General features: G+C 33.9%; 1 protein-coding gene across 6 annotated transcripts in view; it reads right to left on the bottom strand.

Moving 5' to 3' along the window:
* Positions 1-10,972, bottom strand: part of LOC145692841 (uncharacterized) — a 38,578-nt gene extending 27,606 nt beyond the window's left edge. For 2 of the 6 annotated variants that reach the window (XR_014132653.1, XM_081768347.1), the window contains exons 1-2: positions 8,758-9,351; positions 1,454-2,008 (exon numbers count right to left, since the gene is read on the bottom strand). Coding sequence is in view for 5 of the 6 variants with exons in the window: in XM_081768347.1 (XP_081624473.1) it covers positions 1,454-1,941 (488 nt within the window). In the remaining variant the exon portion in view is untranslated. Of the gene's footprint in view, positions 1-1,453; positions 2,009-8,371; positions 8,499-8,757; positions 9,355-9,521; positions 9,737-10,790 lie in introns of those variants that run through there. The other 4 variants (XM_081768350.1, XM_081768348.1, XM_081768351.1 and 1 more) reach the window with 4 other exon arrangements.
* Positions 10,973-13,087: the final 2,115 nt, after the last annotated feature.

Genomic DNA, 13,087 nt, shown 5'->3' with positions numbered 1-13,087 from the left:
AAGCTAACTTGATGATATTCCATTATAGACCAGGTATTGCTCCCTTGATTTAAGACGAAGTACCGAAAGCATGCATTTGTTTGCAGAAAAGAAGCAGCAGCATAGTTAAATAAATGATTCACAACTTCCCTTTCTTTTAATACTATCGGATCCAACTGATTCTAAACAAATTTTAGTACAGTTAGATTTACTTTTCGTGAGCAGATTGCTTGTCAACACTTATTTGTAACGTAGTCATTTTCGGGTTTAGCATCCCAAGATTATGCAGCCAAGCTAAGCGAAAGGATGAGATGCATGATAATGGTGGAATGGGAAAACTGTGAGGTACGGAGAATACCAAGATACGTAAGCGATTGGTCTTCGTAAACCAAAAAGCTCACTTGTCGAAATTGAAGAACGAACCAGGGACCTCTGTGACAGAAGTGACCACTCTTATCAGTGACAAACTGTGATCCCGGTAACATGGTCAATATTCAAAGAGAAGAAAGCATTCTTTCAGAGAAAGGAAAATGTCAAACAAAAGTAGTATCAAAAGCCCTTTTATAAGACTTGCTCCCTATACAAGGTCATATAATGAGAGCCGGTATCGTAAAATATAAACTTCTGGGGCAAAAACCTTTACAAGTGAAGTTAAGTAACCGAAATATTAAAAGAATAACTATTTGCTAAAGCTGAATTTCTGGTTGGTGTAGTAGAAGTTCATCCGCGATGCGAAACACATCAACATTAGAGCATTCACAGCAAGTGAAAGATTACGTAACGTTAACATTAAAAAAGAAAAAAAAGAAAAGAATGAAAGAAAAGAAAAGAAAAGCTAGCTCAATGTGATTCATATTCTTGTTTACTAGGGTGTTCTCTGTATAAAATAATCTTACAGTTTAAAAACCGATATATAAATAAATACAAAAATACTACGTATAATGAAAATATTTTGAGTGAGAGGAGAAAGTCATAGATAAGTCAGTAAGATTATATTCCCTATAACAAAATATATATTACCGATTTTTTTTCCATAAAATAAGCATTTCCTGTTGTCTTTAGTGTTCAAGAAGACTCACATTAAGTAATCTTCACACCTGACAGCAGTTTTATATCTTGTTTAAAGAACTACTGATTGATCAGTTTACTTACGAGCACTGTTTCAAGGGAAGAATTGCTCTTGACATTACTCAGAAGCTTGTCTGTATTCAATCCAAAACTTAAGGCTTGATTTGATGGGGAGGTATGTAGTAATTTACCGTTAGGTTTGAAAACGTAATCACTGCCGAACTCTCACACCCCATCCAAAGCTAATCATATACTGAATTTTCTATATGTTCAAATATTTGCGATTTCATTAACTTAGTTTAAGGTAAAAGAAAAAAGAATATAATATTTAACAACGTATTGAAAGTGTTGAAAAGAAATAGTTATACAAAAAATACTTCTGACGAAATAAAACTTTTACACGTACCTGAAGGCCTGAGTATTGCTACTTGCTTCTTGGTTATAATTTTCCTGAACGTCCTCTTTGTGACTGGTCTCATGTTCAATAGTGCAAGAATTGTGACTGCTTGACTCTTCCGTGTTGTGTGAAACATCAGATGATTTTGGTTTGATGTTACTGTGAGAACGTTTTCCATTTACAAGTATATCAGCTCTTGATAAACGCTTGACCAAGCATATCGGTTTTGAAGTTAGCTTCCAATCTGACATTCTTTCATCATCATCCCTTTCTAAAGCAATATTCTCTTTTTTCGTCGCAATTTCTCGTTCCTTATATTCCCAATGTATTGCAAGAGAATTATTATGATCTTTATGATCATTATTATTACTAGTACATATTTTGTGAATACAGTCTTCCAGTGATTCGTTTTCGGTTTTCAATTCCACTTCAGTAGGAACGTTTTCTGTTTTCATTTCAAGTTCATTACAAGCCATGTTGGAATAATAAAAAGACATTTCACTTACACACAAACTTCAACTTAGAGATTTGAAACATTCAGACTTACGATAAGTGACGACAAATCTGAAAGCAATAAGGAAAATATTATTCGTTATAACCAAATTTGTAAGCGGGACGGTAAAAAGCAACGCTAAGCGCTAGAAGTGGAATTCAGTTAGTAAGTGGAATGGTTTGGGATCAGACTAAGGATGAAGAAGGTACTGAAACCCGTATTACAAAATATCCAAAATTTTGATGCTATTCAAACACACATACTGATACACATTAATAACGAAAATACAGAATCATACATAAATATCGAAATACTGATCAACGTCCAAATTTTTTTGGTTGTTTTCTCTCCTGTTAAAGAAAAACCTAATCTATTTTTCTTCTACCTTACACACAAGCATATTATAGACCTAGATTATTTTTCTTCTATATTATTACCTTCATGCAAGATACAAGTAAATTTGACCAAAGTGCGATAAGTAAAGCTACCTATACTCAACGCACGATGAGTGTTGCGTAAGGACAAAAAAGGCCAAGACTAAAGTGTCCTCTTCTACATAACAAGCTTATATTTCTTAAATAAAATATGAAAAAAATTATATACAAATTTTCCACTACAAAATGGATAACCATATCAAAATGTAATGTAATACTTTAAAGACAGATTTACTCCTTTTCTCCAGCCTTTCGTATTTACTCAAATACATGTAGGTCTAGTAATTACTACTTCAATTTATTCTGTCATTGTTGTTGCATGTAGTAATTTCCTGGTCATGTCCTTGTTCGGTATTTTCGGTTTTCCGGCATCAGTCATTGTATTTTTCTTTCCAGGTAACATATATTTTATTTTATTTCTTTATTGGTGTCTAGACAATTTTAGTACCATTATTATACGAAACATGGACCTACTGGTTAATGTTTTATCTTAAAAATATGGGTTTCTATAAAAAATGAAATGACTTTCCGCGCACAAGGTTCACAGGTTTATCTAAAGACCATGAAGAGAGATCTTATGTAGGGATGTTATGGACCATATACCCACTTAATCTTGTAATAGTCCAGTATATACCTACTTTAAAATAACAAAACAATAAACGTAGATATAAAATACATTATGCTGAAATCAAACGTTTCACAAAACGATATCCGCCATTTATCCCTTTTTCTTCTTTTCTGAAATGTGGTGATGTTTCACGATATTTAAAACACTGAAATCAATATCACGAAACCGTAAACAGAACAGTCCTATCGAAATATATCCTAACCACAAACTCAATTTTATTTGAAAATTAAAGTAAAATAACAAGGTGAGAGAAATGATAAAAGATAAAATAAATTCTTATCCATATTAACAGGGTTTTATATGATTTAAACGGTTATCTTTCTTATTTGGATGGGGAAAACAATCATTTTTCTACAAATAAACAAGGATATATTATTTTCTTCATGTTTTATAAATAGTTTTACGTCAGACATAACTTTTGTTAGTTTATGAAATAGCTGCCAGACACTCTTCACCTAGACCGTTAATTACTTGTATTAAAATTGTGGTAACCACGTATACATAGAAACTGGCCGAAAATACGGAGACCACGATCACATATAAAGACGGGTTTCAAATGAAAACTTGCTTTCCTTCACACTTGTATGGAGACAGAAATTTAGTTACTAAACTAGGTGCAAATGCTCCTTACTCTTCGGTTGTGTTCTTATCCAAAACAATGTGCATGTTGTCTTACTACAAAAATAGCGAGAAAATATGTCTGACAATGTCATATATTTGGACGAGAAATCTACATTTTAATCACTTTGATCAAGAGGTATTTCACACGTTTCACAAGTTTTCGTGTATTCTTGCATGCTGTACAACAAAACTACCATCAGCAAAATCTTCGTTTTGAACTCATAAATATTAATTGCGAGCGATTGTTTGTACAAACGAGGTGACTCGTGTTGGAAATTTTCGAGGATACAATTACTAGGCTGATCTCAGACAAACAGTTTTACACAAAATGCCACCATAAAAGTCGCACTCTGTAAATAAATTTGCTTTGAATATTTTCATTTATGAAAAGAGTTCAGATCAAGAATCAATACAATGCACTAGAGTGAAAGTGTTGACAGTTATTAAGGAAAGTATAAATAAATAAAATACAGTAATTAAAATATACTGCGCGTGCTTTCTTTCTGCATGTAGGTTTTGTTAGCATTTTATTTTCTGTGGATTTTATGCAATACGTAATCTAATTCTTAATATTGCCAATTCATAAAATGTAAATATGATACACCAAAATAAGAAGGAAATATATATATATATATTTATATAGCGAGAGAGAGAGAGAGGAAAGTTTATACTTTGGTCATTCCATTCAATGTATCGTCAATCAATCGGTTCGTAGGAACAAATCATTAAAAATCAGTAAGAACCAATTCCTCAAATTACCTAACGTAACCAAATCATCTCTGAATCGTATAAAAATGAATGAAATGATCAGAGTAAAAACTTGCTCTCAAACTATATATTTGAATGGAAACAAGTACCTGACCCATACCAACTAAATATCTTATATTTAAGGAAAAAATAATTAGAAATATATACTTAAAATTTCAATTGAGAATATAGTCCTGCACCATGGTTCATGAATAAATTATATTTTCCCCAGGGTGGAAAAAAATCATGATTTTTTTAAAAAAAATCATTTTTGATGATTTTTTTTATTTATATCGATTTTTTGATTTAAATCGAATCTTTCTCCTCGTACAATACAAGTCGCGAACTGGAGAAAAAGCGTTAAGATTTCGTATTAAATGCCAATTATGCCATTTAAGTGAAAGTATTGGGGCTGGATTTTGAATAATCCCCAATCGTTAACCTATATCAACCCGAAACAATGTTTCTTAACAATTTTAAATTGTGGCTTTTTTGGGGGGTAAATTATAGACTTTCAGTCAATCATCATCCTTATTTATCCTAGGATCATGGTTCATACCTCATTCTCTTTAGAATAGAATAGCCTTTAAAACAGTAACATTCACATTTTCCTTATCATGTCCCTGAAGCGGAATTTTTAAGAGAAGTCGGGTTTTTTTCTTTTTTTCAAATTTTGATCCCCTCTGGACTTCTCTGTGTTAACGCACATATCTCAAAATCAACTGGGAAATACTAAGGGTGTACTAAATGTGTGTACAAAATCTCAAGCTTCTATCTTGTATAGTAAGGGCGGGAAAATATTTAACAATGAGCTAAGAACATCCCCACAATACCCCAGATGACTCGGATGTAATATAAACATTTCCTCAGACATCCCCATTTATACTAGAATCACGATATGTACATTATTCTCTTCAGAATAAAACAGTTTCAAACGCTACCATTCAAATGTCTCCATCGTGTAGGCTATCTGGGGCTGGAAAAATCACGAAAAAAGGGATTTTTGTTAAGAAATATCCCGTTTTTTAGTTTTTATACCTCTGTACCGCCTGTGTTTAAAGGCAAAGATCTGAAACAAATCTGAAAAATACTAAGGGGTACAGTGAATCAGTGTCTAAAATTTAAAACTTCTAGATGCAAAAGTAAGCCCGCGAAAAATAATATTCCCAAATACCCCAGATTTCCATATAAAACAGGATCTGAGCTAACAGTTTCCTCAGGCATTCCTATTTAACCTAAGATCATGGTTCGTACATCATTCTCTTTAGAATATAACAGACTTTCAAATTGTACCGTTCATATGTCTCCATCTGAGGCGGGAAAATCGCGAAAAAAGATTTTTGTTAAAACTATCCATTTTTTTTCTTTTCTTTTTTTTTACATTTTTGCCCTTCTGGACACCCCTTGTTTTCACGCAGAGAGCTGAAGTCATCTGAAAAATTCTAAGGGTGCACAGAACGGGTGTGGCGAATTTCAGTCTTCTGAATGCAAAATGTAGGCTCGCCAAAAAATAATAAAAATACGCACAACAAAAAGTATCATTTTTAAATTTATGACATCATCACATCCTATGTCTCGACGCAGAGAGGCGTGAAAGCATATATAAGCATAAGATCTATAAAGCCTTCAGTCCTGAAAAACGAAGTAAAAAGGTTTATTGGTACTTTTTTAATCGAATAATGAAGATTTCATCCTATCACCTAAAAATAGGTGATATAATTTAAAAGGTTAAGGAAAAAGTGCAGCAACGCTAATCAAAGTGACACTTATTTTCCACAAAAGTTACTGATTTTTGGCAGGGGCATATTTTTTAGGAAATTGTAACTAGCTTGCGGCACGAAATACATAAATTTTGCGTAGTTATAAAATCTAAAAATAATTCGGATAGAGGATAGGACACTTCTAAATACGCCCTATTATCTGGGAACAAATATATAGACGAGCACACAAAAGAATCTTCGTCTCAAATGTCGATGGTGATTTTCCCGTTGGAATAGTTAACGATTTACAATATAAACCCTACGTTACGAAGAGAAGAAAACAGGATTGCCCTGTTACCCGTTCAAAACGGGTTTTTCCCTAATCATCCTCTGCATGACACTTGTTTTCATACTATGCTGTACATACTGTACATTGCAGTCTCAATGTGTTATGATTATCATCTTCCATAATCGAAATAACAGAATAGACAAGGGGCTTTACTTATTTTCACTTTAAATTATTTCGGAATTTGATTTAAATTAACGATATTTATTTAAAAAATCAAGTGATTTAAATCTTGATTTAAATCAGACTTATTTAAATCAATCCACCCTGATTTTTCCCCTATTGCTATAAACAGAACAAATACAATTATAGCATACAGAGTTCACCTTTGCCGATCAAACCGTGTATCTTTTTCCACATAGATTGCAATTTCTAGTGACCTGTAACAAATCGACACTGAAACAAAACCTGTAACTATTAACATGATGGTCACATACTAATGTTGATAAGCGGTATAAATTTAGATCTTTTATTCATCAAAGGAACTTCCATTACATCAGATATCTGATACGGTAACACAGTGCAAACGAGCACACGAACTCCGTGAACAAACCACACGATGGGCTAGAGAACACTGACGAAGATGACGTCAAAAGATATCCATACTTCCATGTCTAAACAAAAAATAAAGGACAAACAGTACGAGGCCACGTCCCACGTGACTCGATACAATTATGAACCTAGCAGAGAAAATACGCACACTAGAACGGAACCAAAACAGAAAATCACTGAGTTGAAGAACCAGATAAAATGAATGAAATGGCCAAAGTAAAAACTTGTCAAGTTACTCTTTAGACGAAGGAGACCAAATGGTTAGAAACTCACTGAAGCTAATATTAATAAAAATTAGCGAAAATGTAACGACTTTTCTGAATATTCATAATGGCTCCCCTCTATCCACTAATCATCACCCTAAGAAAAGAAGCCACCTTTCTTACAAATGTATCTGTATCGTGTTTCCATTATTACCGCTCATGCCCCTCTTCTTATAAACGCACATCCGAGCAGCCGCCCGGGTACACAAGATTCGCACTGCCAGGCCCAGTTAGGGCTATATAGAATTCGTAGCGTTACGTCAGCACTTAGCAGAGGTTCGTTTGTGTGTTTTGCATCGTATCTTTCTTTCATCGCACCCACTAAACACACACAAATCGTGAAAGAGTTTATTTTTTTAAAACGATTATTACTGTTGGATCCCATGAATTTCATCTGTGCCAATTGAATGTTATTATCTGGCCCAGCGAAAAATAATCTGAAGGACAATGAGAAGGATAATTAGGAGTAACATCTTTGGAAGAAATAGTTACTAAATTTATAGGTATATATAAATTCACGTTGGTACAGTGAGTTTGTAATTTATATACACTATCTTTGTAATTACATGTTGGAATACTTTCATTTCTTCCGAACATATAGAAATTTCTGTTAAATTCTTTTTCTGTGAAAATTCTGTTTACTTCTGTTAAAGAAATAAGTGTCCCATATATACATCCTATGGGTAGCAAATGCAAAATCATTACACATATACCTCTCAAGGAAGATTTGTAAAATTAAACTAAATTGTCACGTTTGACGGTTCCTATGACTAGATGTCATTAACCTTACAGTGATATAAACCATTCTTCACATACGTCATGTTGTTCGCAGTTGTTATGTTTATTAAACGTATAAGAAATTAGGTAATAGTATACAACAGTGCCTCATGATCTGTGCGCGTGCATACTTCCTACTGTTGCACTACGTATAAAAATGATTTTATTACATTTAGAAGTACTAAGAAGCATCCACGTGCACGTGACATGCGATATGTGTTTCAAATCCCCCACATATACTCATACACTACGTACAAGCGCACATTATTATTCTTCGCATACCATAAAACACAACGAAACGAAACGCAAACCGACATACATTTTATTTTATATTACTCAGTAATTAAATGAAAGTCGCATTTTTACCTCATTTTCAAGTTCCTATATCCTCAATGAATAATCCTTAAAAGACTGCACTTCGTGAGTCCTCGCTAAATGATGAGGCACTCTCGTATACTATATCCGAAATGAATACAAACGTTTTCATAGTAAAGTATTAAAAATATATATTGTAAAATTACAGCGTGTAGTTTTACTATACGGATCCATAGTATAAGTAGTAATAGGAGTAGGAGTAGAGATAGCTGTAGGAGTAGGAACGGGTTAGCAGCCCCGGACGGGTTCGTTGGATTTTGCTCTCAACATGAAATGGGCAAATTAATGACTTCCATAATTTTTCTCGTAGATTTTACAATCTGTGGATCCGTATATTAAACTGCACCAATTAGAGGATGAAAAGTGTTAACACATACCCCGTCGTGACACTCACGGATGAAAATAACAAGTTATTAAACAATTTCTTTTTCTTTTTTTTTTCAATATATTTCTATTTTTTTTCTTTTATTATTTATAGAGACGCGATTTTAGAGTCAAGTCGGCTATATAACATCTACTGTTTAAGAAACGATTACATTTATTTTAAGATTAAAATTAATATCCAGTAAACTCCGAAAGGTTCGCACTGACTAACAGAATTGCCTGATTCCGAAAAAACTAAATCTATTAATCAAATTGTCTTGTGTGTGCTTCACAAGCAGGAACTTTGTAAAGAAACTCATTATGGTGATAGTACATTCAGGATATGGAATGCCGGGAAAAGGGAAAAATTGGGAGAGAAATTCATATAGCGAAACAAGACTGAAGGTCCCGATGTACAGGTCCAAAGTTAGACAAAAGTGGGAAGTGTAACATAAATTAAAAAGGGTAGAAAAGAGTAGGGATGTTTGTACGTATAAATGTAAAAAAAGATTGTGTAAGTGTAGTGTGGGTGTATTGAAAGTCTCATTCAACTTTCTTTTTCACGAAGCACACATTATACGTTGCACAAGCTGTAATAGCCACTGTCGTACTCCCTCCAGTGTTGCCAACCAATTTTTCGAAAAATCAGGAAAATTCTTACCCAAAATCCAGGAAAAATCCAGGAGATACAACTTTATATCTAAATATGTTAATTAGGATGATTATTTTTTTTTTTTTTTACAAGGCAAACAGTGGACCTATCAATGAGTATACTTACCAATAAAAGGCTAATCATCTTTGTCAACATTCACTCTGCTGGTCAGAGAGCGATTCACAGGGGATCTTAGCATGAGTTGTTACAAGTCAGCCTTCTTGTGTGCAGCAATCCTTGCAAAGTTTGGGTATCAAGTCTGTTTGTTTCGCCTTCATCAAATTTACGATTGAAAAAACTTTTTCTACTGTGACGCTTGAGTAAGGCAGACCAAAGACATAACAAATGTGGATAAATTCGGAAATATTAACTGGTTAGGCTATCTACTTACTTTTTTTTTTTTTTTTTTTACTAACAAGCATCAGAGGCGTCATTTAGGGAGGGCGGGGAGGGTCACTTGCACTCCTTGAGTTGGAGATTTATATTGATTTTATCAATAGAATAGTAATGAATCAATGAACTGTCCGAAATTTTACTTATATCAAAGGGTCTTATTCCCCTAGGCAAAATCTGAAATGACGCTCCTGACAAGCATCCAAAAATCTTAAAAAGAAACTTCATTTTCAGTTTGCAAATCTGTGTTTCGCAATAACCGCCATTCTGTATCTACTTGTTGCAAATTACTCTATTCTATATCATTAGGAAAGTCAGCTACGAGAGGAGCAATTGATTGTGCCGATTTCCTTATCTCATTTGATAAGCTAATCATCTCTAAATGTGTCATGACGGGATCATGAAGCGTATCTCTCTCTCGAGTTCAGTTGAGTTTAACGTCCCGTTAAACAGCGAGGCTGTATGAGACGTGGACCTACTGATTAACGTGAAATCCGAACCACATAAGATCCCACCGGGAATTGAACGCAGTCCTTCATGCCAAAATCGTGTACGCTAACGCTTAGTCACGGAGGAGTTAATATCTCTCTTCAATTTGATGTACTGCTTCAATATATAGTTCAAGACACCTCAGTTTAAAATCTTGCAGTCCATAATTTGGGAGATTTGTTGATGCCATAGATAAGGAAACTTTTGTTGTAAAGCACATTTCATCTTAGATACGAATTCCTTTTGGTTTCTGAAGTCTACTTTTCTAAGAGCTTTCGGATGATGCGCAAAACCAGGAGTTTTAACATTTTTTAAAGAAAAATCAGTAGACCAGGAGACAACTTGGAAAACCAAGAAATCTCCTGGAATATCTGGAGACCTGGCAACACTGACTCCCTCTGAAAGCCCACACAAACCTCAAAAAATCCTCGCACTATGTTACCAATAGGTATTTCTGAAAATAGGTGTACAAATATCAATTAAAGCACAAAAAAAAAAATTAACTCGCCATACCCGAGAACGTCATTCCGTATTAGCGTTCACAAAATATGCAGGGCCTTATGCAGAGTCGTTTTGATGTTTGATTAAAGCCATACTACGGGTTTCACTAACGGATGGTTTTCAAAATTGTATTCAGAGACTCTGATTAGGACGTAATATTTGACGAAGTTATACATATATGGCTAATTAATCTTTTACCCACGGTTTAGCGTGCGACACAACATTTCGTATTTCATTTATTTTCATTTTTACAAAATACGCATGCGCTGTTCTACTTTTCCGTAGTTGCCACATTTATTTTTCTCACCCGATGCAAAGGGGTTATATAAGTTAATCATACCCAAATCATCTGTGTAGTTGTTCTCAAAGTATACTCTAAATACCAAAAGGTGCATTTTTTTAGTAAAGCGTTAATATGCTTCTAACTAGTCAGCGATTAACCATCGATTAACGAATTCTCTCTGAATACCACCCGCAGAGTTTAAGGCTATGCGAAGCTTAGGAACATTATTATTAACTGCCAGGCCACCCGATTATAACAAAATGAAAACATTATTATTATTATTATTATTATTATTATTATTATTATTATTATTATTATTATTATTATTATTATTATTATTATTATTATTATTATTTTGCGTTGACGCGCACTGTTAGAGAAAATGTTTTTCTTACATATGACGACACCAAGGTCGGTATTCAGAGAGAATACGTTAATCGACGGTTAGTGTCAGACTAGTTAGTTATCATACTAACTCTTTACTAAAGGAAGTGCACGTTATGGTATTCAGAGTATACTTTGAGTACAACTAAAATTATGATTTGGGTATGATTAACAAATATAAACTAATGCATCGGGTGAGAATAAAAGTGTGGCAACTACGGAAAAGTAGAAGAGTGCATGCGTAGTCTGTAAAAATGAAAATATATGAAATACGAAATGCGAAATGTTGTGTCGCACGGTAAGCAGTGGATAAAAGATTAGCCTCTGCTCTAGATTAATTAGTCACATGTGATTAACTTCGTCAAATACTACGTCCTAATCATAGACTCTGAATACAATTTTGATAACCATCATTTAGTCAACCCCGTAGTATAACTTTAATCAGTCTTCAAAACGACTCTGCATAAGGCCCCAAGTAACCAAGTACTGTAATACTTAATTCCTAAAGAGTTTCAATAAATTGCACTTATTTTCTGTAAAAGTTTAGTTTGTGCTTTCAATCGGAAAAAATATTTATCGCAATTAAGTTCTACCAGGCTGTCTTTCCACGTAAAGAAAGTGGCGAGTATTAGTTTGACGACATGGGCTGCCACTGACCTTGAATATTATTATTATTATTATTATTATTATTATTATTATTATTATTAATAATAATAATAATAATAATAATAATAATAATAATAATAATATAGATAACAATCAACCAATGGTGATTGGTGTGTTTTGATTCAACTTTTGTTTTGAGACGATTATTGTTTCCCACCGTAAATGAAATGCCATCATACTTTTGTGCAGTTAACTATTAATCGATTTTATTCATAGTATGTTAATTTTTACCAATGTTACTTCCCTCAAGAGTCGTCTCTGATACTGACGTTGCTAGTCATAACTAAAGCCCGGAATTTATGGCGAAATAAAAGGCCGAAAATAGCTGGCAAATTTTAGGGTTGCCATCTTAACCGATTTTACAGGGTAGGCCTACTACCCGATTATCAGGTCCCATATTCGTCCCCTGGTTAATACCCTCTTAATCATGAAAAACCACCCGCTGTTTTGGATTGGAGAAAAATCTAAGACGACTTTGTTCATAAAGTGTTGTTATATGCAACATGAACAAGTTACATCTCTGTCAATCTTATCGCCATTGAGTTAAATTTGCACTTGCGCTCAGACTCAGACTGTGACCTATTTGCCTAGTGTGCGTGCGCAGAACCGTTTGCTAATAAGGGATTTACTCTAATCAGGGGCGGATACAGGACCGACTTCTAGGGGCGGTAGGTTGCCATACTGCTACTTAGAGCTACTTTTAAGAGCTTCAAACTCTGGGATGGCTTCTATTTATATGTATAAAATAAGAAAGTTTCCTCTTCTGGGGGGGCGATCATCCCGATGGCCTTCTGTATCCGCCACTGGCTCTAATGTATAGATTTTTTTTTGTATTACCTAGTCCCTGTGTTCACCTAATATTTATATATTCAGAAATGTTTGCAAATTGAATACGGTATCAGCATTTTGTTTAGATTAGATTCATTATTATTTTATCTTTTAAAATGTTTATACTGTATTTCATATATTGTGAAAC

This window comes from Thermobia domestica, chromosome 8 (genome assembly GCF_964235325.1).
Source record: "Thermobia domestica chromosome 8, izTheDome1.hap1.1, whole genome shotgun sequence".
Classification (NCBI taxonomy): domain Eukaryota; kingdom Metazoa; phylum Arthropoda; class Insecta; order Zygentoma; family Lepismatidae; genus Thermobia; species Thermobia domestica.
This window is presented reverse-complemented; position numbering and strand designations above follow the sequence as displayed.